Raw genomic sequence first — 25,013 nt, 5'->3', positions numbered from 1 at the left:
AGGCATCCTTAGATTCAGCACCCTTGAAGACTGGAGGTTTCAATTTCAAGAACTTACTGAAAAGTTCATGCTGATCATTTGTCATTATAGGCCCTGTAGTCAGACAAGGAAAGGTGCCTATTTCCAATGAGGCATCCATGCGGGGAGCCACAGTTGCTGCATGTTGTACCTCCGGAACCTGAGGTACTGGTGCAAAAAACACTGGAGGTGTCTGGCCCTGATCAGATAACCCGCTAAGATAAGCAAGAACCTGATTGATCATCTCTGGCGTGGGTTGGGGTGGCAATCCATCATTCTGTACTTGTTCATTCTCCCCTTCCTCACCCTCTCTTACCACTTCCTACATTGGTGAATGAGTCACCGCCCTAGTACCAGATGGGCTAGGTGCTCGTCCTCTTCCTCTAGAGGGCTTCCTCCCACGACCTCTTCCACAGCCTCTTGTCACTACTCCTCTTCGAGCTACAGCCCCAGTGGCTGGCTCAGACGCTTCTTGTCTTGCCGATGTTGGTGTTGGCGCAGTCGTTTCTCTAGTTCTAACCATCTGCGAAATAGAGTGAAGATGGTCAGATACCAATTTGTATCACCTAGATAACAATTGAATCCAAGTAATTGCACGAAAGAAAGAAAGAATGGGATTTTCCTAAAGTCTTATAGCCTCTCAAAGAAAAGTAAAGGCGTCCCCCCTACCGTTCCTTAAGACTCTACTAGACTCATTCTTGTGTGATGAGACCAACGAACCTAATGCTCTGATACCAAGTTTGTCACGACCCAAAACGCGTCGTGAGTGGCACCCACACTTACCCTCCTATGTAAGCGAACCAACCAATCTAAACCCCAACGTTTTAACCATAATAAACAGAATACAATGCGGAATACTTAAAACTCATTAACGAAATCAATAAATAACTTCTAAAACTCAATACTTATTATTCCCAAAATCTGGAGGTCATCATCACAAGAACATCTATCCTCAAATTACTAATCTAAGAGTATCTAAGAAGCTAAAATAAGTAAAAAGCTAGTCCATGCCGGAAGTTCAAGGAATCAAGACATGAAGAAGAAGATCCAGTCCAAGCTAGAAGCTTTAGCTCACCCTGAAATCTGGTGTGACGAAGACTGGCTAGAGTTGCGGTTGAGTTGAAGATGACGGTACGTTTGCTGCACTCCACGAATAACAAAGAAAAACAATTACAAGTAGGGGTCAGTACAACCACAAGTACTGAGTAGATATCATCGGCCAACTCAAAATAGAAAACAATATATATCAGATAATAACATAAAATCAACCATATTCCTCAACAGGTGAAAGCAACAAGTTCACAAATCATGTGTAACCACATCAAACACACCTATGAGAACTCAAGTCTCCACACCATACTCATTTGGGATATAGGTTCTTTTCATTCGAATTTATTAACGTAATTTCAAGATTCATTATCTTTATTCCTCTTGTGTCGGTACTTAACACTCCAATCCCCTAATTCTACGTGTCGGTTCGTGACACCTGATCCCCTAATTCTACGTGTCGGTTCGTGACACCCGATCCCCTAATTCTACGTGTCGGTTCGTGACACCCGATCCCCTAATTCTACGTGTCGGTTCATGACACCCGATCCCCTAATTCTACGTGTCGGTTTGTGACACCCGATCCCCTAATTCTACGTGTCGATTCGTGACACCCGCTCCACTAATCTCATTCTATTAATTCATCAGCCTTCTTTTATACCAAGGCATCATCAATCTCATTACTTTAGTTCATCAAGCCTTCTCTTATACCAAGGCATCATCAATCTCATTACTTTAGTTCATCAAGCCTTCTTTTATACCAAGGCATCATCATTAACAAGGTAAATTTAGGATTAGAGATTCAATAGACTCATCATGCTTATTCATCACAATTATATAATCACATCATGTAAGTACACAATTAAGCATATAGAAGGTTTTACATACTACCCAACACATATCATTCGCTATTAAGAGTCTACTACGAATAGCATAAAAACCATAACCTACCTCCACCGAAGATTCGTGATCAAGCAAGCAATTTCCCAAAGCTTTGTTTCCTCTTCGTTTCCCTCTTCTCTCGATCGTTCTCTTTTCCTCTCCTTGTGCTTTCTATTTTTCTTATTCAAACCCTCTTTCTTTTACCCTAATTAGCATATAATTAAGTATAAAAGATGGTGAATTAACCCATTAATTAATTCAAGGTTATCTCCTTTAACCCTCAAGTAGTTAAATTATTAACATTAGCCCACTAAATTTATAATTATAGCAGGAATAGTCCAAAACGTCTAAACATTTAAAGAAATTTGACCCAGCCTGGGATTACGCAGTCTGTGACGGGCCGTCGTGCCTACGACGGTCCGTCCTGCTGAGTCGTCACAGAGTTCAGAGACTCAATTTTTACTAAAGGATCTGTGACGGCCCGTCATGCTTGTGACGGTCCGTCCTGCTTGTGACAGCCCGTCATGCTTGTGACGGTCCATCCTGCCACTTCGTCACGAAGTTCAGAGAGTCGATTTCAGTACCCAAATTTCAGAATTCTAAGTGTTTTGGAACGAGACCCCCTCGACGGTCCATCGTGCCCATGATGGTCCGTCGTGGGATCCGTCGACCAAGACAGTTTTTCCAGAATAAAATCTGCTGCTCCAAACGACTAAACAGGTCGTTACAAATAATTGATATAATATATATGTAAACATGATCAAAAGGAAAAATAAATTGAATAAACATTTGGATATGGCGTTAGTATGTATGTTTTTTTTTTTGGAAAAATTTTCAAAATAACTATATTTTAACATTTAATGGGGCCTGTAGAATTTTTAATATTTATTTAAAATGTCAATACTTTAGTTTTTTATATTGTTGATTTATGTGTTTTTTTTCATTTGTTCAATTTGAAAAAATATAATTAGTTATTAACATAATGGAGAAAATTAAGGAAAATAATAATTCAAATAAGGTAATTTTTAAATTTAAACCAACAAAGTTACCAGAATTACTAATCATAATTTTGGTATAACTTTAAGTAGGCCTATATTTGTTTTTTCACTATTCTTATGCTCTTTTCATCTTTTATTTTTGGGATTAAAATTTACAAAATTTCGTTCCTATTATACGTGTATGGTTCCACAATTGACATTACTTCTCTCTCCCTTAAACCTCAAATTTTTCAATATTAATTTTAACTCTCCATTGAAATATTCAATCTATGTCGAATTGAAGTCTATTGATTTAAGATTTTTGTTGGCAGTGAAGAAGATTTTAGAATGAATAATGAATTAAAAAAAATACAAAATTTGTTGGCATACAAAGTGAGATTGAAATACAAAGTGATCACAAAAAATCTAAAAGTTGTTAGCATACCTTTAGAATTAATACAAAATAAAAAAAAAATACAAAACTTGTTAGGATACAAAGTGAGAGAAAAGGCTCAAAATTGTCCCTCATCTTTGGGTTAAGGCTCAAAGTGATCCTTGAGTTTTCACATGGAGCACTAATATTCCCTCATGTTTGCAATAGTGGTGCTCTTTTGGTCCTTCCCTAAAATTTTGCCTATTTTTTAACATTAATTTTGTCCAAAATTTTATATAAGGAATTTTCAATCGTCTTTTTATATATTTAATAGAATAATAACTTTATCTTAGAGTGATAAGAAAAATACCTTGTTTTGTTAACTAAAAATATTACTGCAACTAAACTAAGTACATCTTAACATATGACTTTGCATGAAAACAAAAAAATTGTACTATTGCACGTGAAATTATCATGATGAACCTCTCGACTTTACCTGCAATACGATTTCTACTAAACAAAACAGAGTGTTTTTCTTCTCACATTCTTTCAAATGGAGTTGTTATTTCTACTTAATATATAAAATGAAGATTGAACATCCCATACATATGTTATGGATAAAATCAATGCTAAAAATATGTAAAGTTTTGGAGGAGGACCAAAAGTGTACCATATTGCAAACATGAGGGACTATTAGTGCTCCATGAAAAACTCAAGGATCACTTTGAGCCTTAACCCAAAGAAGAGGGACTATTTTGATCCTTTCCTCATAAAATGAGATTGAAATACAAAGTGAGCACAAAAAATCTAAAACTTGTTAGCATACACTTAGAATTAATACAAAATAAAAAAGAAATACTACACTTGTTCGCATACAAAATGAGATTGATATACAAAATGAGCACAAAAAATACGAAACTTGTTGACATACATTTTGAGTTAATACAAAAAAAAATACAAATCTTGTTGGCATACAATGTGAGATTGAAATAGAAAATGATATTGAAATATAAAGTGAGCACAAAAAATCTAAAACTTGTTAGCATACAGTTAGAATTAATACAAAATTAAAAAGAAATACAACACTTATTTGCAACACTTACATCTAAGAATTTAAATTTTAGCAAGATACACATGAATTTTGTAATGAATATAAAATGCAACAAATAATAAAAGTAGTAAAGAATACAATTTGATAGATTAGATACAAAATGTAACATGCCATAAAGTTGTTTTTTATCACCCTGGTCTTCAACAATTTTATCAAATTTTCAAATATTGACATTTGAAAATGACACTTCTTCACCCGATACTTCTTCCAGATCCAGAATCGACATGCAAAACATATAAATACTTTTGTATCTCAATAATTCGACAAATGTTAAAAATCTTTTGAATGATTTCTAAAATTTCTTAGAAAAATGAAGGATTTTGATTTAAGAAAAAAGACAAGGTTTAAAGTTATATGATGATATGGAATAATGAAATAAATACTTAGAGAAAAAAAAGAGAAATGATAGAATATGGGTAACAATATTTAGAGAATGAAAAGTGGGTAATGAGGTCTATTATTTTAGTCAAAAAGTGGGCCTAATTTGAGAAATAAAAGGAAGGTAAATGAATTATATAAAAGTCGCACCCTATACACATTTAAAACTATATATATATATATATATATATATATATATATATATATCGAGTTATAAACATACTTTTTTAAAACCATTACTTATAGCATATTATTTTTGAGTTATAGCATATCAATTAAAAATATATTTAATTAAAAATAAATTATAATCTAATTTAAATACTAATTAATATGTTTAAATTTTTATTTTTACAATTACCTTTTTCAAAACAAACTCTTTAAATTTTTAAACAAGTTAAGTATTAATAGTTTACTGTCACCTTTTGAAAATAAATACTAAATTAATATTATTAGTTTACAGTACCTTTTTGAAAATAAAAAATAAATTACATATTTTTGGGGATTTGATTTTATCACCTTCATACTTTACCATTACGCAATCCCAACCTATCCCCATCACAGGCCAATCACTGTATACACGATCATTAGTCTTCTTTCCCCTAACGCCTTGAAGCACTATCCACACCAATCTTCCCCGACACCCACAACTCAAGATCCACAATTGTACTTCCACAACACTACTCAACAATATTGTCCGTTTTTATAATCTTCATAAAATATTCTCTTTTAAGTTCTTATACAATGTTGAAGAAAGTTAGTGGAAAACTCCGTAAAAGTTCAAGTTTTGCTGAGGGGACATCATCTGATGATTTTCATGTTCATTCGTTTAATATTTTGACTCAAAGTCCACCGCCGGATAGTTTTGTTAAATCGAAGGTTCAAAAAGACAAAAAAAATGAGGCAAAGGGAAGAGGGTCTCCAGAGAAAGGGAAGAAGAGGAAGAGAAAAGATATTCAAACCTCTTTCAGAGTCTGATTCTGACTTTGTTGATGAAATAAAAAAGAAAAAATCAACAAATGTTGAATTTGATCAATCAACAAGAACATCATAAAAAGGAAGGAGTCTGAGTTACAAACTTCCAAGAAAGTCAAAAAAGTGATTAAGGTAAGTAAAATGCTTAATTTAAAATTTGAATAAAATGTTATATGTATGTGAGTATAATTTTTGATTTTGTTTGACAATCATATTATGTATTAATGTTGTATGAGTTATGTATGAATTGATATAATAGTATCGTATGGGTACAATTTATGAGTTTGATAGTCACATTGTAGATTTTTGACAATTTTAATATGTATTACTATTGTATAATTTATGTATGAATTTGATGTATGAATTGACGTATTAGTACTGTATAAGTATTATTTTATAGTTTGAAAGTCACAGAGTAGATTTTTAACAATCGTAGTTTGTCTTAATAGTGTATGATTTATTTGTGAATCGACGTATTAGTTTGTATAAATTGTGTTTAAATGATGTATGAATTGAGATATGCATTGATGTATTAGTGTTGTATGGTCTGTGTATGAAAGTACCTTAGAATTTTATTTTATGCTTTGTGTATGAATTGATGTGGTTGTCCCTTTATATGGCAGCGTATGAATGATGTCAGTATGAAATTATTTATTTCATTAAAAGTCTTAATTTAGTATTACAAATTTTATAGGAGAAGAAGATACACACACATTGGCCTTCATGTACTAACATGAACGTGTTCGCTGATCTGTTGACGTTCCTCGGTTGGTCAAGATAGGTTCCAACAATTTCTGCAAGAAACACCATTTGATTTTTTTTTATGAATTACATAATATAAAAATCCAATGTCAATTGTTGAGTCATATTTTTCTTCTTGAATCTGAAAACGTAAAAGATGACATGTCTGTTATTAATGTAAATGGTACAGAATTATACTTTGGATTAAAAGAAAAATTTAACATTTCCATCACCAAACACATAAAAAACAATTCTCTTCAAAACAAAAGTCATACAAATAAAAAACTTTCACTCTTCATACACATTTAATACAAATGTCATACAACAATGATCCAACACGTTATAAATAATTCTTTCTTGCATGTTACTAAACGCACTGTAATATCAATTTCGTTGACTTTTTTACTATTAAATTAACTCATCATTATTCTTTTTTTCTTCAAAAAACACGTATTAATTGAAGTTTCAATTTTAATAAAACTAAGACGTTTATACTGTTCCATGATGTTGCAAATACGGTACCTATTAATACACGTTGTGAAACAAAAAACACCGTAAATTGTATAATGAAGAAAATTACCAAAAACAAACCAACAAACTATAATAAATACCAACCTGACGGATTCCACCTTCCACCATATTTAATTAATATGAATATGTTATTGTCCATCACAATAAATCACATTTTTTCCCCAGCAAAAAATCGAAAATGCAATCTGCAAACAAGAGAGAGAAACACGATAGAGGAAAAAACACAAATTTTAATTTGATTTCAAATTAATTGAACGTTTTAAGAAATCAAATAAGAATTTAATTTGATTTCAACTTAATTGAACGTTTTAAGGAAATTGAATAATCTGATTTTTTTTAATTCCTTAATATATGCTAATTAGTTATTATCCGTTATCAAATTAAATTATTTATAATCACAACAATTGTGCTATTTTCTATTTTAAAATAGAAACATTATTTTTCTTTTTTTTAAAATAAATATTTTCAATTATTTAAAATAAAACTTTAATTATAATAATATGTTGTAGTTTGATATATTAAATGTTATATATTGAAAGTCAAACTTTAATGTTATAATTTGAGAATATTACTATATAAAATACTATATGCCTAATTTTCACATGAATTATATAAGTATATATTTTATTTGTTAAAATATTGTCATTCTGACATTTTAAATAAATATTTTAAAATATTGTTATTTTGACTAAATATGTTATGTATTATGACTTAATTGCTAATTTTTCCTAAATTTTTATGGAACTAAAATCCATATGAAATTTAAATTAAATTCATATGCATTTGAATTGAATGAATAAATTGGGCTTTACGAATGGTTAAGTCCATTTTATTGAGTTCAAATCCAAGGTCCATCTACCTTGAAGCCCAAACTCATGTCACGTGTCATAATGACTAGAAGGGGCGGACCCACAGAGGGTCAAGTGGGTTCATACGAACCCACTTCATTGAAAAATAAAACCGCATATATATATATATATATATATGTATGTATATTTGATCAATTTTTAAAATTTTATATGTATATATTAACTTTTGACCCCATTAATACAAGTGTGACCCTTGGCACATTGGTGAAGATGACTTAACTTTTCCAGCCTGCCCGAGTTCGAATCCCTACTCCCATATTTTAGTATTATTTTTTATATCTTGAGCCCGCTTCTTGAAAATTCTGGGTCCGCCACTGATGACTGTGCATTCAATATGTCGCTTGTCCAAATAATGTGCTAATCTAATCAACTTCATGAAATTCTGGGTTCGCCACTGATGACTGGGCATCCAATATCTTGAATGTCCAAATAATGTGCTAATCTAGTCAACTTCATGAATCAATCACAATATATCAAAGACATTTTGAATACAATTCGAAGAAAACTCTTCAAGAAGCATTCTGCAAGGATTGAAGGAAACTACTTGAAATGACAATCTTTTTGTAACGTTACCTGAGATCAAACGCATCTCAATGAGGATCACTGCAAACAAATCATTTGTAGTGGCCTAACTAGAGTGCGATGACAAGAAACATATATTTTTGAATTCTCAAAATGAAAACACATTCATAAAGACTTTAACTCTCGTCGTTAATTTTCGGTAAGCCTACACGTCAACAAGTCTGAAAAAATTAAAACACATTCATGAATACTTTAAATCTTGTCATCAAGTTTGGACAAACCCACAAGTCGACAAGTTTTAAAAAAATGAAAACACTTAAATGAATACTTAAAGTGTCGTCGTCAAGTTTTGGCAAGACTACACATCGACAAGTCTCGAAGTAAGGAACGTTTGTAGACACATAAATTTTATTGGATTAAAATTCATATGAATTTTGAATTAAATTAATATGCATTTGAGTTAAATGTATAATGTGGGCTTTACGAATGATTAAGTCTATTTTATTGAGTTCAATTTCTTAGGTCCTTTCTATCTTTAAGTTCAAACTCATGCCACGTACCACAATGACTAAACATTCAAGATTAACAAGGTGACACCATACATCCAAATGATTTGGTAGTCTTGTTAAATTTAGGAACCAATCACAATCTACCAAGTGTCAAAATGACATCTTTCACCAATTATAAGTAATCTTGTCCACCCTCTACAACTATAAATAAGGGATATGCATGATATTCAAAGACATTTTGAATACAATTCGAAGAGAACTCTTCAACACGCATTCTGCAAAGATTGGAGAAAGTTATAACACCAACTATACAATTGTTCGAAGGAGTGGTCAACAGAGTTTTTCCCAAAGATAGACTTGAGATGACAAAGCATTTTTCGACATACTTGAAGATCAAATACTTCTCAATGAGGTCTACATCATTTAACAATTCGAGAAGTATACTACTGAAAACTCTCAAATCTTGGAGAAGTCAAGGAGAGATGAATCAAGAAAATAACATAATAAGATTCATTGATAAAAATCACAATCTTCTTTTATTTATTTTTGTTACAGTTATTTTCAACGCATCAAAAATTTATTGCGAATAATGTTTTTACACATATAAAAAAGAATATCACATTAAATAAGTCAATTTATCTTGTGAATATAGATTATCATGACCTTTCAAATTACGGCTCACCTTCAACTAGTGATAAGAATGATTTGCCTAATATGGAGATATCAAGAGCTAATGTTTCATTTGAGACATCATCTAGTAATGATTAACTTTTGATGCCCGATCAGTCGCTAAGACCAGTGCCCATAAATCCGTTTGATGGTCAATAATCTTTTTTACTATCAACTCAACAATTAGAAGTCACATCACCCATATTGGGTATGTCTCCATTTTGTTCTCATGAAATTCTTCATCATGATCATCTCTTAGATGGTCCAATTATCTTTATCCATACACATTATGAATATGCATCACAACATACAAGAAGTGATTTTATGAATAGTGTTGTTTATATTAAAAAAGGCATAATATTCATTTCAAAGAAGCAGTTGGAAAGAATAGTTAAGCTTCTACATTTAAAGATAGGAGTACTCATTTATTAAATCGACAAACATCTTGTCATGGTAACTTATTTGTAAATATTTAAAATAAGAATGTCTATTTAGATTGACTTCTTTTTAGGATAAACATAATAACATGTGGAAAGTAGAAAAATACATTGAAGAACATACATATGATATGAGTACATGTCACAAAGGACATTTTAACTTGAATATTGAGATGATTGTTTCTGTCCTCCTAATTGATACAAAATGCGCATAACTTCTTACTTATACATCAGATTGTCGAACGATTTGTTGCGTTAGAAAATTAGAGTCACATACTTTTAATTTGATAGATTATGAAACGCACAACTCTTCATATTCTAATATATATGTCCGTTTGGAATTGCCATGGGTAAAAATTTATATCGAAACTCAGTTAGTTATAAAATTTTCAACTAAACTTTTTACTAGAGTATTCCAATGACTTTAATACATCTCCAAATTATTTTTTTTTACATTTATGAATTGACCTTAACACCTCTACACCATTAAAATTCAATTGTTCAATCTTAATTTATAATTTACAAGGTGTTATAATAACTTGTTATAATGGCACCAATTAAATAATTCAAAAAAGAGAGATACACCAATATGGACATTAATGATGGTTGCTCTTTCGTCCGAGTTTATTTTCAGTTAAAGTTTTATTACCGATTTGAATTGATTTAAAAATTGATCAAATCTACTTCTAATTATTTTAATTTTTGAAAATATTTAACAAATTAAAAATAACTTGTAAAATAAAAAAATAAAATAAAATAGATCCTCTCTACTTTTGATATTTTTATTTTTTTTAAAAAAAAGTCAATACCCATTACCCAAACCACATGAATTTCTTTGACCCATACCCGACCCATCCAACCCCTCAAATATAGTTGCAAAACAAATTCTCTCTTCTGTAATAGATGAATTAGGGTTTAATCTTGGTGCGTGAACCTCCCTTTTCTTCGAGAATATATGGATTCTCCTCAACCAGGTATTCAATTTTCTCTAAATGTGTGTATTTTCCGCTTTAAGAAGGAATGAACGCTGCTTTATGTATCATTTCTTGGCTGATTCCTGTGATTTTTGCGCTATACGAAATTGGGTTTTCATCTTTCTACTAACTATGGGCATTATTGGGATCTGCAGGCATGGAATCTGGAGAGCAGATTAATGATGAAGAAGTTAAGAGTGTAATTGAAGTAATGGCAGCTAGTGGGAAGTATTGGTATGCTATTAATTTGCCCTACAATATTATTTATTTCCAAGTGGCTAGTTTAGATTTGCAGTTTTGAGCTAGCCCCATTTTAAACTTTGCTCAACTGATGTGGAAATGGTTAACGCGATAAATTTTTGTCACAGACTATAATCTTGCTACTGTTGTTCTTTTATGCAAACTCTTTTACCTGCATCTGAATGGAAGATCGATATTAGTATTTGCCGCATCCTAAAGTGAGTGTTTAATGTGGATGAACAAGGTACATTTAGTTGATCTGACAGACAAATCTTGTTTCAGTGGCCTGCTAAAATTATGGCTACCTCTAGTTAGTTTATGCTAAGCCAAGCTCAAATACTTTGATCAAATCAAATACTTTGATCACAGTCCATAGACACATTTTGGGGAAATTGAGATTTTTATTCCTCAAAATAAAAGCTAAAATAGATTTAAGACATGGGAAATGACATACCTTCGAGTTTGTAGTCCTTTTGTCTTCTCCTTAGTTTTTCGTTTTCGTCAATATTCATTGCTTCATGTTTCAGTCCAAATAGGAAGAAACTAAGAACTCTACCGGTCATGTTCTGGCTTCTGGTAGACGGTAGCAATGATTTTCTCTTTCTTATTAGAGGGGAAGAGCCATAGAGCATGAAAGTAGAAGTTGGGGTCTTGGGGAAGACAACCTCAGAGGATCTTTCAAAATTTAGAATATCTCTATAGCTATGTTTTATAATTTTAAATGTTTATCCGAATCCTAGCACCTAGATCCATACCCCTGAACCTTGAATTTAGATTTTGCTAAATCTGATCATCGGATTTGCACCTATGTCGGATACATGCACAGGAGTCTGAGCAACTTAGATATAGATAGCGTATCGTAATGGAAGAATTAGTGGCTGCTTCCCTAGCTCGAACCTGTGACCATATTGCTCCAACTTTTTCATTGCCCCAAGTTTAGCTAGAATATCTTTGAGATAAAAGAATATAGTGATACTATTGCTATAAGATTGATATTCGTATTTCATGTATGAGCATTGTTATATTCCTTTTTATTTTCTAAGTATTTTTTCATTCAAGTTTTTTCGTGATTGACATTATCTTGTACTACTTTACAACTTAGCCTTGCTTGTTTACTAGCTCAACAAAGTTGGAACGGAACTTACTGGGAAATTTGACCATATAGGTTACAAGAACGTCAAAGGTTTTTATTGTCACTGAAGAAAGTTAGATTCTTTAACCTGAGACTAAAAACATTATACTGGAGTAGGATAGTTCTTTTAGCTATCTAAAGTTTATTATAATATTGTACAAGTTGGCTGCAAGTTAAGCTGTTTGTTGTACTTGAGTACTTCAAAGAGCAAAGACTAGTTAAGTTCTTGAGTTTGGTCTCTAATCAAACTAGTCTTATAACATGGATGTGCTCAAGCTGAATCTAAGCCATTAGACCATTTCCAACCCTTCTATATTTTAGTATTCTCTATATTTAGAGAGTAAAATAGAGAATGAGTTCTCCAACTACTCTCTATTTCACTCTCTATTCTCTAATTATAGAGAGGTGAATTTGGAGAACTACTGAAAATATTCTCTTTTTCACTTTTTGATTATCATATTATTATTTCTATTATAAAGCATTTCTAATTAAAATATTATAAATCATATAAGAACATTATTAAATCTGTAATATTCGTAATTCTTTTTTAATGTAATAAAACATTTTAAAAAATATATATGTTAGTATATACTACTTTCATCCAAAATTTAGGGATAATGTACAAGTACCCCCTCAACCTATGCCCGAAATCTCAGAGACACACTTATATTATACTATGATCCTATTACCTCCCGAACTTATTTTATTATTAATTTTCTACCCCTTTTTTGTCTACGTGGCACTATCTTGTGGGGTCAACACTAGTTGACTTTTTTTTTCAAGTTAGTGCCACGTAGGCCGTAAAAGGGTAGAAAATTACTTCTAAAATAAGTTCGGGGGGGGGGGGGGGGAGGGGTTAATAGGACCTTAATATAGTATAAGCGTGTCTCTGGGATTTCGGGCATAGGTTGATGGGTTACTTGTGCATTTTTCCGAAAATTTATAATATTTCAAACAACTTTTTCAGTTTTCTTCACTTTTAAGTGATATAATTTAAAATTATTATTCTTTTTCACTATGAAGAATGCATTAAATTTAAAAGATAAAGATGAAAATTTTAATTTAAAAATACAATACATAACATAATAATCAATAATACAATACATAACAATATAATTTTAAAATTACAACAATAATTTAGTAGTCCGGTAGTTCATTTCTAGATTCACCAATATTCAGAAATAACTAGTGTATGATCTAGAAAATTTGTGGTTGTGATTGCGGCTGTGGTTGATTTCTTTTTTCAACTATCCGTAGTTGATCTTGTCGCATGTATTCTCGAACAGTTGGATCACTAATAGCTTCTAAACTTGTCCTTAAAATTTTATTTTCTTCTCTATATTCTTTAAGTTATCATTCTAAAAAAATTGTAGCTGACTCTGACAACATCTTACCAAGTCGTTTATTTTCTGCTTCGAAAACTTTCACGACTAATGAAAGACCTTTATCTTTTGTTTTATTCATTTTTTGATTTCTTCAACCCAATAGGTCGTTCTGATGAAGTGTAATCACCTGCAAAATCCTCATTTAAATTAAGTGAAAATGATGATAGGTTAGGAGATGATACTATAGATGATTCAAGATAGGAGCTCCAGAGTTTGATGATTGCAAAGAAGAGCAAGAAAGCCTTGTCCTTGAACTTTTCTCTTTTCGGTATCAATATCCTTAAACTTTTCAAAATCTTTCATCAAATTCCATACATGATCAAACTTAAAATCTTTTTTATAAGTTGGTACTTGCATAAGTAGCGGTTTTTCTTTGATGAATTTGCAGAAAAAATGAACCGAAGTCGTATAATAAGTATATATATATAAATATATTATTAGTAGTTACAAAATGATCACTCATAATATCTATATCTGAAGGATCACTAGGATGCAAATTTTCAGTTTGTCTAATACATCCACTTAATTTTCTTACTGCCCTCTCAATTATGGCTATTCGACATTGCAAAGATTTTTTTTGCTGCGATATATCCATAATTCTTCCTTTGAATTATTATAGTTTTCTTTAACCCAACCCCAAAGTTGATCATAGGATTGGAATACGCCAGTGATTAGGTCTTGAGAGTTGTCTACATAAATTTGACATAATAGTCTATTCTCATTGACAAGGTATTCACAAGATCGAGACGTTTTTTCAATTAATTTGACGAAACGTGAATATATTATTTTGCCTAAGTGACAAGAATTGAATTCAAATATATTAGATATAGATATTAATAGGATAGAATGTAATTTTGATTTTTACTATTGGATGGATTTCACCATATTTTAATCGTAGGATGAGATTCTCATCTTTATCTCAAAATTATGTTTAGATAAATAGAATTATATGGAGAAATTAATAGGATAAAATGTAATCTTGATTTTTACCATTAGATACTTTCACCATTATTAACTGTAGGGTGAGATTCTCATCTTTATCTCAAATTAGATAAATAAAATTATATGTAGATAGTAAGATAGAATGTAATCTTAATTTTTACCATTGAATAGACCTTATTATTAACCGGAGGATGAGATTCTCATCTTTATATCAAATTTATTTTAGATAAATAAAATTCTATGTACATACCATATTATATTCTATCCTATTAATATTTACATATAATTCATCCTACCTTAATAATAAGGTGAAATCTATTCAATGGTAAAAATCAAGATTACATTCTATCCTACTAATATCTACATATAACTATATTTATCTAAAAAACAAATTCCAACTAAGATGATGAAGATAAAATTTCATCATTATTATTAGATGAATCTCTAGGACAGAAATTCTTTTAAAGGACAAATAAAAATATTAGAATTTGTTTTGAAATTAAATGAATGTGCGGACTTCAATTCCAACGGTGTGGCTGGGCATTGTCCAGGTTGTAGTGGATCACTTATTCATGAAGTTGTTTCGGATTATGACCTTTTGATATGGCAGACATATTTTGGTTTGCCCAGCAGAAATAGTGATATTAATGTTTTAGAGTCATCACATTTATTTTTCAAAATCTTCTAGCTGTATTGCGCCTCTCCGCCCTTAATGTTAGTCAAGGAAAAGAATACAACATGGGTTATGATTTAGCAGATAGTATATATCCTAAATGTTCTACAGTTGTCCAAACTAGTCGTGATCCATGTTCCCAAAAGAAGAAGTATTTTGCAATGAAACAAAAATCATGCCGAAAAGATATCGAACGTGCATTTGGAATTATGCAATCACGTTCTGCAATTATTGCAGGACTGCCACATTTTTGGAGAAACGAAGTGCTACATGATATAATGACTATATTTATTATACTGCACAACATGATAATCGAGGATGAATGCGATCTTAATGCACTAATTCAAGATAGTGTAGAGGCTCCAATTGCAAAATAGAGAACTCTATATTTGGAGTGTAAAATGGAGAATGGGGTTGAAGATGCCCTAAATATGAGCAGAATGCATCAAACATTAATTACTAACATGACAAAACAACTGGGCTAGCAACATACAAAAATTTGGCTTGGCTCAGTTTGGCCTGGTAAGGTTTGAAGTTTATTAGCTGCATGCTCCATTAGAGAGTTCAATTGGAAGGCTTGATGACATTATTGTTGTAGCCCTGTAGGTGCTGAGATTATAGTACACAAGATACCATGTCTCTTTCGTTCTCTTATTTTGTCTCTACTTGTGTGTGTGTGTGTGTGTGTGTATATATATATATATATTAAAAAATATTTTATGTTAATTGTTATAATTTGTAATATTTTGGGTAATTTTCAAATGTTGTATATTATTTCTTTTATCAATTTATGGGCAAATATATAATTTTAAAGAAATTTTACAATACTTTTTTACGTAATTTTCAAATAATGCAAATCATTTTTTTGTCCCCTTTTTTTGTGCCACCGATAAAATTTCAAGAGTCAACCAAATTTATTATTTTGTTAAACAGTAAAAAAATTATTTATATGATTTTTTAAATATATAAAAATTGAAGAAATTAGACAAAAAATTTATTAGACTATAATTCTTGAAACTTGCTATGTAATATGTACATACATACATACATACATATATATATATATATATATATCTTGGAAGTATTTTGCGACCTTCTTTGGTAGTATATTCCACTTGATCTAGTGGTTTTGTCCGAAATAATAGGTTTCTTAAGCTTGACAAATCCAACTTCGTAACCAAATGGAACGTGTACCACGAAATGGCCATGAAGCATGATGAGTGATCTTGACCGACCCACTTATCATGTTCACTTCACCATCCAAGGAATGTTATTATTTGTTTGTTCAGTCTTCACTGCTATCGACTTATTTGCCCCTGCTTAATGATAATTTGTTTGTTCTTCCCCACTTTCAAGGAGCACCTTTGAGGGTTTCATTTCTCAGTCCAGGTTAGGAGAAACTATATCTAGATCAGAAGAGAAAATTGAATAGATTCAATTTTAAATTCTAGTTCTTTGTATACAAAATTTGAACTTTTTGAAGTGTGTGATAAAAGCTGTTCCATGTGGGACTGTCTTTTCTCATTTTTAGCTAGGGAAGTACATTTGGAGAATCTTAAATTCTACACAATAATCTCTTTCAAGAAGAAGAAAAGAGTTGTATTCTGATCCAAAAGAAAAAGAAAAGAACAAAAAAGAGTTGTCTCTGTTGTATTCTTGTTTATTGCATTATGATTTTAGAAGTTCCGTGTCATGAACAATTTATCTTGTGTATGTTTGGCTCAGGCATGACTGGGACAAACTCAAGGGCATGCTGTCATTCCATCTTAAGCAGGTATGCCAAGTTGTTTGTGTATGACAACTTTTATAGTCGTCTTCCAATTTATGGTGTTTTAATATTTCTGTATTGTGTATATGGACTTTTAACCACTCTTAAATGCTTTATTGAAGGTCCTGTCAGATTATCCCGAGGCAAAAATGACTATTGAACAGCAACAGTCCTGTTTAGAAGAGAGCTTACCTGAGTTGGTTAAGAGGTTGGATGATGGTATTCCCGCAGTAATTTGGCTTACCTATTCCTGTCGTTCTCCTTTGACATGGGGGAGGGACAATTAGCTTTATTTGTCTGTAACAATTCTATGAGAAAAATATGCTGATAGAATATATTTTTTTCTTTCTAGAACACATTACTGTATTGTCCTGTTTTTGTTCGCTTACTGGAGGCAAAAAAAATTCACAAGCCATAAAAGTATATGGTTCTCCTAAAATTGATTAGTAGGTAGAGTTACCAATCCATGTGTTGGTGGGAGATGGTAGGTACCCCGGTGGAAAAGTCAATATCCGCGCTGGCTGATAGGAACAACAGTGTTGTTATTATCCAAAATAATAAAAGATAATACATAATGTGTCATATTTCTAGAATACATTCCTGTATTGTCCTGTTTTCTGTGCTTACTGGAGGCCAAAAAAAGAAATTCACATGCCATAGTAGTATGCATGTGTAAGGATGTTAGATTTTTTTTGGTGTTTAGCTTGGGGTGCCATGGAAGTATAGGACTCTCCTAAAATTGGTCGTGCTTTTTGTGTGGGCAGCTGTATAACATGTGTTCGGATGTCTGTTTTTTTTGGGTGTTTAGCTTGGGGTCTCACTACTTGTTAGGATGTTCAATGTTGATGTTTTAAGATGCATGCTCTTAGGCAGTAGGGAGGAAATGTGATGTAAAAAAAAGGTTGAATGGAGGAAAAAGGAAGAAGTGGAGTAGGAGTAAATAATGCTCTTCTTGGTTAGGTTGTTGTGAAATGGTCAAATAAATGCATTTGCATATTGGTACTGCATATATGTACTGATGGTCAACTTATTGTCCAGAATGTCTGTTTATATCTATTTTCAATATTTGCTTGATGACAGTCTTATTATTATTTTTTATTGGATGAAGGTAACCACTTGTATTAACAGTGAAATCAGCTAAAGAAAGAGCTGATTCTGGTCTTTACATACAAAAGTATAAGGAGGATCCTGGACAAAACAAAAAATTTACGCATTCCTTCTAGATGCACTAGTTTACCTAATCCCCCCATGTTCTGTTTTTATTATCACAAAAATAAGCTTTCTAATTTTCTGAATGGGATTGCTTTTATCTTCAGAGCATCTTGAATTCCTTCCCTTCCATATTATCCACCATACACAAGCTGGGATGATCTGCCACCAATCTTCTTCTCGAAACACTCTTCTAGCAGTTAAAATTTCCTATAGTAGCACTAGGCATGGTCCAGTTAATGCCAGGCAACAGAACATGTGCCACAAATTTGTAGTTGTCTGCAGTGCAGGAAAAGATGTTCATTGCTTTCACCATCTTGATCACATAAAGAACATTTTGAATAAATTTGAAGTCCTCTTGGAATTTCTCCTGGGTCAAGTAAGCTTTCCTTGCCACTTATCAGACAAAGCAAGAAACCTTGAAAGGAATTTTGACTCTCCACAAGTGACAAGGACCGTCCCACAAACCCTGGCTGCTGCAATCTCCTCCCAATGCTCATTTTTGTTCATTCTAGTGTGAGGGACCACCCTTGTGAGACACCAATTGAAGTCGCTGTAATTTCCACCCGTTGTTCTCCTTTGTCTTCTCCGATGGAAGAAGTTGCCGGATTTTCCTCCAAGGTTATTTCTTTTGGAACCTCACTTTCCTCCCCTCTTATCCTGGCCCATTTCAAGTGATTCTGAAGTTGCGTCGTCTCCTCCGTATCCAACCAACCTCCACAGTTGTCTCCAATAGCTTTGAAAGGCCTTTTGTGGCCAGGATTGCAAAGTTAATCCAACTAGTCTGGTCCATACTGAACTGGGTAATTCACTGTTGTTGATTGCTCCTATCAATGCAGACCACCATTGCAGCTGGACGAGGAGATTCTTCCTACACCATTCACCCTTCATAATCTGTTCTACAGTGGATCTAAAAGCAAATTCAAAGAGAAATCTTTCATCTCCCATTTTTAAGATGTTCGTACCATGTGCTTGCTTCCAAATAGAATTTCCAACCTCTGACTGCTTATAAGGTGGGTGTCTCTAAGGGGTGTTCAAAGGAAAATCTCCCACTAGGCATATTCCACTTTCTGCATGCCAGGAGCGGGTTATGATTTGTCACAGTTTCAAATAAACAAGAAAAAGTTCCCATTTAGTGTTGTTACTCTCTTCTGTGGTAGCAGTTAAGCTGATTCATCTGCTTCACTTTCAAAATTTGAAGAGTTTTCATTTGCCTGCTGATCTCTCAGTTATGGTTATTAAGGCATGTCCGGCTCAACCTGTTACTGGAAAACTACTCACCTGAAAAAATAATGTAGCACATTGTATCATGTGAAAAGTAACTCCTGATATGTTACTTCATTTACCTGTCAAATAAAATTTTATTATATCAAATCAGCCTTTTAACTTGGATGTTGAACTAAAGTCTGAAGTTGTTATACTTTGTGGGTGCTTCAATGGTGTTTTCTCCAGGCTCACTTTGTAACCAAACTTCTAAAATATATTACCATTTCACATCTTGTTTGGTTTTCTCCTGATGCAGTTGAGATAAGTTCTTGTCTTCTGGTTCATTACTCTGATTTTGATCTTTCCCGCATTACCTTGATTTTGCAGCTCTCAACAGCTTTGTTGAAGGCCCTCCATTTACGTTACAAAGACTTTGTGAGGTGAAAGTCTTTTTCAATCTCAATTTTCACGATGTTGGATATGTTAGTGCTTAATTCTACATGATTTTCCTTTAAATTCATTGCTGTGTTTCTCTATTTCATGGAAAAGATTGTGTTTTTCTAGTATAGAAGTCGTCTTAGTGGGAGTATGCTCAATATGAGGTGTTATTTTTAGTGTATTTAGTAGTTCTATTCACTGCTACAATGATTCTCTTCATGCTGATGACTGATTTCTGGTTTTCAATATAAACATTTGATATATTGGTTTTTCGTTGTCTCTAATCTGTTGATTAATATTGAGCAGATTTTGTTGGATGCGCGGAACATTTATTCCAAGCTGTCAAAGCTAGCGTTGGCTCTAGAAAAGGTTTGATTCCTATGTGGAGCCTTTTAGTGCTTATAAAGTTTCACATTGTTTAATCTCATTGATGTCATCTCAACACTTGTTAACGTCCAAATCTTGAATGACAACTTTCTGGAGGGAACTCCTTAGTTGCAAATCTTGAATATGGTCTTTTTTTGTAATTACTACTAGTTGTGGAGTATTCATTCATGCTTTACGGTGTCTGCAGAATTTGTTAGTTACATCAACATTGACTATCTCTAGCGATCCATATACCATACAACATGCTGCAACAGAAGCAGAGACAGAAACAGAAACGAAGGGTTCCCCAATTGAATCTAATGGAGTGGAACCTATAGCGAGTGCAGGTGATGCAGATGAAGTAATGGCTGAGGCTGAGGCTGAAGTTGAGGATGTTATGACAGTTGACATGGACACTATTGAAGCAATAGTTAGATCATCTGAAGCAGCAGATACTACACCTACCAGTGATTCATAATGCACGCTGCTGTTATTATTTTTCATGTCAAATACAGGATATGCGTACTCGGTAGGTCATGCTTCAGTTAAATTCATAAAATTTAGCAGTATAATTAAAACATAACTATAATTAATGTCTGGTTGCCTGTTTTTTCCCCTATATTACTTCTTTAATTCGTTGTACCCACTAATTATATGGAGTTAGCTAGGATTAACCTAAAAAAGAGACGGGTTAGCACAATTCATAATCAGAACATCGACAAAATGTATCTTTATTTATACATGAGCAAAATTAAACTATATACAATTTCTTTTCAAACTAATGAATCCTCTAACCATTCATCCGGAATACCAATAACGATGTCCTCAAACATTCTATACATATCTTCATCACTTTTAATATCATCAATTACATTAGGAATATCAACGTCAAGGATGTCCTCGAATATTCTACACATATCTTCATCACCTCTAATACCATCAACTCTGTCGCTTTCTTCTACTTCCAACGATGTCTCTCTATTCTCCATTGTATTACTGTTTTGAACATCATCATTCAAAGTTATAGCCTCACAAACCCTAACTTGATCTAATTCCGTTGTGGAGTAGTCGTTATTATGATTAGGTTCAAGCAACAACATAGGATCAATAACACCCGCAACACCTTCATCTTCTGCATCCATAACATGATGATCCACATCCTTCTTCTTCTTGATTCGACACACTACAAAATCTTCTTTAACAATATGATTGTTTTCCTTAAAGAAACTATCCGCAACACGATATTCTATCATCAACCAGGTTTTATTTTGGCCACACTCACTTGTTTCAAACCTGAAATTTCTCTTAAACCCTACCACAGGACCCATATTATTCCTCCTTATAAGATCTTCTGCGGTTTGCCCTTTCCACGTCCCTTTAACACAAGTTCGACAAAACCTTTTATCTTTAATCTTCCGCTTCTTCAGAGGAGTAATGAAGTAATGAAACTTCTCTTTAGAATTAGCTCCAAATATCTCCCATGGTGGTTGATCTCCATATATATCCGCAAATTGGATAGGACATTGTTGATTTAATGATAATTCACCTTTGAAAAACCTCTTAAGATAGTTGATTAACTCCGTATCAGTAGGATGAAAACGTATTCCCATTTGCTTCGACATTGATTCTTGATCCACAATTAACCTAGCTATACTAATTATGTGAATTATGAAGTCTAAACAAAGACAGTTATCTATTTATACACATCTTATTACCCTAATGGAAAAAACTCAAATTACTTAACAAACTCAAGTAACTTTATTTCCTAAATTACTACTATAACCGTAATTGAACAAAAAGTTACTTTATATCCTTATTTTCAAACGTAAGTGGTTAGAAATTTCCTAAAGTGAAAGTTTAATCAAATGTACGCAAGTAAAATTTCGTGTTTTAAAATTTGACCTTTTTCTATTTTTTTTTTTAATTATCGTATTTTATTTTTGATTGTTTTCACTTTAAAAATGCATGCAACATGTCTTTATTAAAGTAAGAGTTGATTGTGAGTAAAAGTAGAAATTTATAGTTTTTATTCATTAAATTTTGTTATGATAGTTTTTGTTTTAAACAAATTTTTACAAAAATAACAAAATGCCCATTTAATTATTTTATTAAATTTTGTTGAAATACAATTTTGTTTAAAATTTTTAAAAAATAATAAATATTCATTTTAATTATCTTTTTAAATTTCGTTGAACAATTTTTTTCTAATTTTAGACTAATTTTTTAAGGAACAATAACTATTATGATTTTAATACAAAAATATTAAGGTTTACAAGGTAGGATATTTTTAAATCGAAAATGATGCGTGCATGGCATCATCACCGTTACCAGTGTTGGTGCCTGGCAGCAGAACATTTTCTTTATCTAAAAAAATTGTTTTTAAAAAATTTATCTTTCAACAAAGTTAAATAATATATTAAATAAGTATTTTACTATTTTCAAGAAATTAGTTTAAAACAAAATTAATGTTTCAATAAATTTAATAAAATAATGAAAATGAGACTCTTATTATTTTTTTAAGAAATTAGTTATTAAAAAATATGTTTCATTAAAATTATTAAAATAAGCAACATATTATTTTGTTAACAAAACTGTATTTTAATAAAATTTAATAAAAAAAATATTTAAATTAATTGCATGACTTCTTAAATGAAATAACGAAAGTTGAGCGACTTGTAGGTAAAATATTTATAATTGACTGATTTTGAGATTATAAAAGAAAGTTAAGTGACATTATGTGAAAACTATCAGTTGAGTGACTTTCTATGAAAACAATACATAGTTAAGTGGCTTTGAGGTTAATAATGAAAGTTGAGTGACTTTCTGTGAAAAGAAATATTAGTTGAGTGATCATATGAGATATTACCACTTAATTTTACCTATTATCTTTTGTTCATATTAGTTAGCTTCCTGGGAAAAAATTGAATTTTCAAAATTTATTTTTAACTTTCAGGGATCATATTAATTGTAGGGAGAAAAAATAATTAATTAATCTTAATATAGTAAGCAATGAAGTAATATATATGCGAACACCATATTTAGTGAAATGATCCTCTAATATGAGACATGAATTATTGACTATTTAGTATAGAAACTAGAAGTCTGAAAAGTACAAACAAGTGATTATTGGTTGGTATTATAGTTGTTCAAATCTATCTATTGCTAGCGAAATCATCGCACTTCGCGCGACTATATATATTATTTATATTTAGGTTAGTATTTTATATATAAGATAATATCAATATTTCTCTTCATCTATGATGTCATACATTTTTTTTCATTTTTTTAAACATATAAAATATATATATATATATATATATATATATATATATATATATATATATATTTGTATTTTTTTAAGTGCAAACTATTCATATGTATATAGTTGAACAAAACATTCACCGTGGTAGACTAAATTATGGAATAAGAGGTAATATGTTGAAATTAACAATATATTGTATTACATTGAAAATATTTTATATATTTTAATTTGCTCTATCTTTTATAGGAGTACTAATTTTCTATACAAACTCTTAGTAAAAAAGAATCTTTATTATGTCTTTATTATTACATTTGTTTATTATAATTTTTAAATATTAACTTAATATTTATAAGAATTATCAAAAAATGAAATATACAAAAGTTATGAATAATATTTAATATTAGAAGTTACAAGTAAGATGAGGAGACATGAGTTATAAGTAATTCAAATGTATAATTTTATTAGACATTAAATGTATTAACACTTATGTATTGATTTTATGTATAAAATAAATAAATGAAAATAAGGGGTAAATAAAAACAAAAAATGAACAAAATAATAATAATAATAATAATAATAATAATAATAATAATAATAATAATAATAATAATAGTAATAATAATTGGTGACTGCATAAAAATTATAAATGCATTTCAAACAAAATGAACGATGACAGAAACAAATTGTTACATACGCAAAAAAAAATGCATCATGAAAGTAATATTTTATTTTTTCAATTACTCTTTTGCAAGTATAATAAAAATGAAACTCCTAATCATCATAATTTTTTGTTGTTGTTGAAATAGGATAATAATATTAATTATTCTTCGTAACAAAGAAAAAGTAGAATAGTTAATGATCAAATGATTAGCATTGACAATACATTTAACTACATTATTTATACAAACCAAAATTACAAAAATTCTAGCAAAGTAGCTAAGTTACTAATACAAGTCAAAGTAAAAAAAAAATCTTGCAAAAATAATCTCTAATTATGTTTCATCCCCCCCCCCCCCCCCCCCAATCATCTTCATTTGCAAGTAGATCCGTCACCATATTTTGCTCTATGTATCAAACTCTTTATCATATGCAATCAATTCAGTAAAAATAAAAAAATAAAATATCATATCCTAATTAAAAAAAATTATATCAAAGGAAACAAAGAAATTTAAATTATATGTAATATATTTGTATATTATTTTTTCAATACTACTAACAATACTACACAATAATTATTTCTTGAGATTTAACAAATATTATTATCACACAATATTATATTCGAAAAACTGACTATTAGAAAAATAATTGCATACTTACAACACATCTTAAGAATTACAAAGACATTTTTAAAAATCCAACTGGCTTGATGAATGATAATACAA

General features: G+C 31.1%; 2 protein-coding genes and 1 pseudogene across 2 annotated transcripts; 1 reads left to right on the top strand and 2 right to left on the bottom strand.

The window, feature by feature from the left end:
- Window positions 1-10,873: 10,873 nt before the first annotated feature.
- LOC101262493 (uncharacterized) lies at window positions 10,874-20,988 on the top strand. Its single transcript, XM_004234755.5, has 7 exons — window positions 10,874-11,010; window positions 11,166-11,244; window positions 17,108-17,156; window positions 17,273-17,369; window positions 19,953-20,005; window positions 20,310-20,372; window positions 20,578-20,988. Exons 1-7 carry the CDS (start codon window positions 10,992-10,994, stop codon window positions 20,845-20,847), a joined length of 630 nt encoding a protein of 209 aa, XP_004234803.1. The 5' UTR covers window positions 10,874-10,991; the 3' UTR covers window positions 20,848-20,988.
- LOC138347331 (uncharacterized) lies at window positions 13,580-14,776 on the bottom strand (annotated as a pseudogene).
- A 154-nt stretch (window positions 20,989-21,142) lies between the features above and the next one.
- Window positions 21,143-22,102, bottom strand: LOC101267494 (NAC domain containing protein 52-like). The gene has a single exon (XM_004234828.5). The coding sequence runs from the start codon at window positions 21,989-21,991 to the stop codon at window positions 21,143-21,145; it is 849 nt and encodes a 282-aa protein (XP_004234876.2). The 5' UTR covers window positions 21,992-22,102.
- Between the last annotated feature and the right edge of the window lie 2,911 nt (window positions 22,103-25,013).

The sequence above is a fragment of the Solanum lycopersicum genome, chromosome 3 (assembly GCF_036512215.1).
Source record: "Solanum lycopersicum chromosome 3, SLM_r2.1".
Classification (NCBI taxonomy): domain Eukaryota; kingdom Viridiplantae; phylum Streptophyta; class Magnoliopsida; order Solanales; family Solanaceae; genus Solanum; species Solanum lycopersicum.
The sequence above is the reverse complement of the archived record's forward strand: the minus strand, read 5'-3'. Positions and strand labels throughout refer to the sequence as shown.

Coding starts and splice junctions, on each gene's coding strand:
- LOC101267494 (XM_004234828.5), bottom strand. CDS start 21,991: ATGTCGAAGCAAATGGGAATACGTTTTCATCCTACTGATACGGAGTTA.
- LOC101262493 (XM_004234755.5), top strand. Junction 17,157..17,272: donor TGTCATTCCATCTTAAGCAG/GTATGCCAAGTT, acceptor GCTTTATTGAAG/GTCCTGTCAGATTATCCCGA. Junction 17,370..19,952: donor GGTTAAGAGGTTGGATGATG/GTATTCCCGCAG, acceptor TTGATTTTGCAG/CTCTCAACAGCTTTGTTGAA.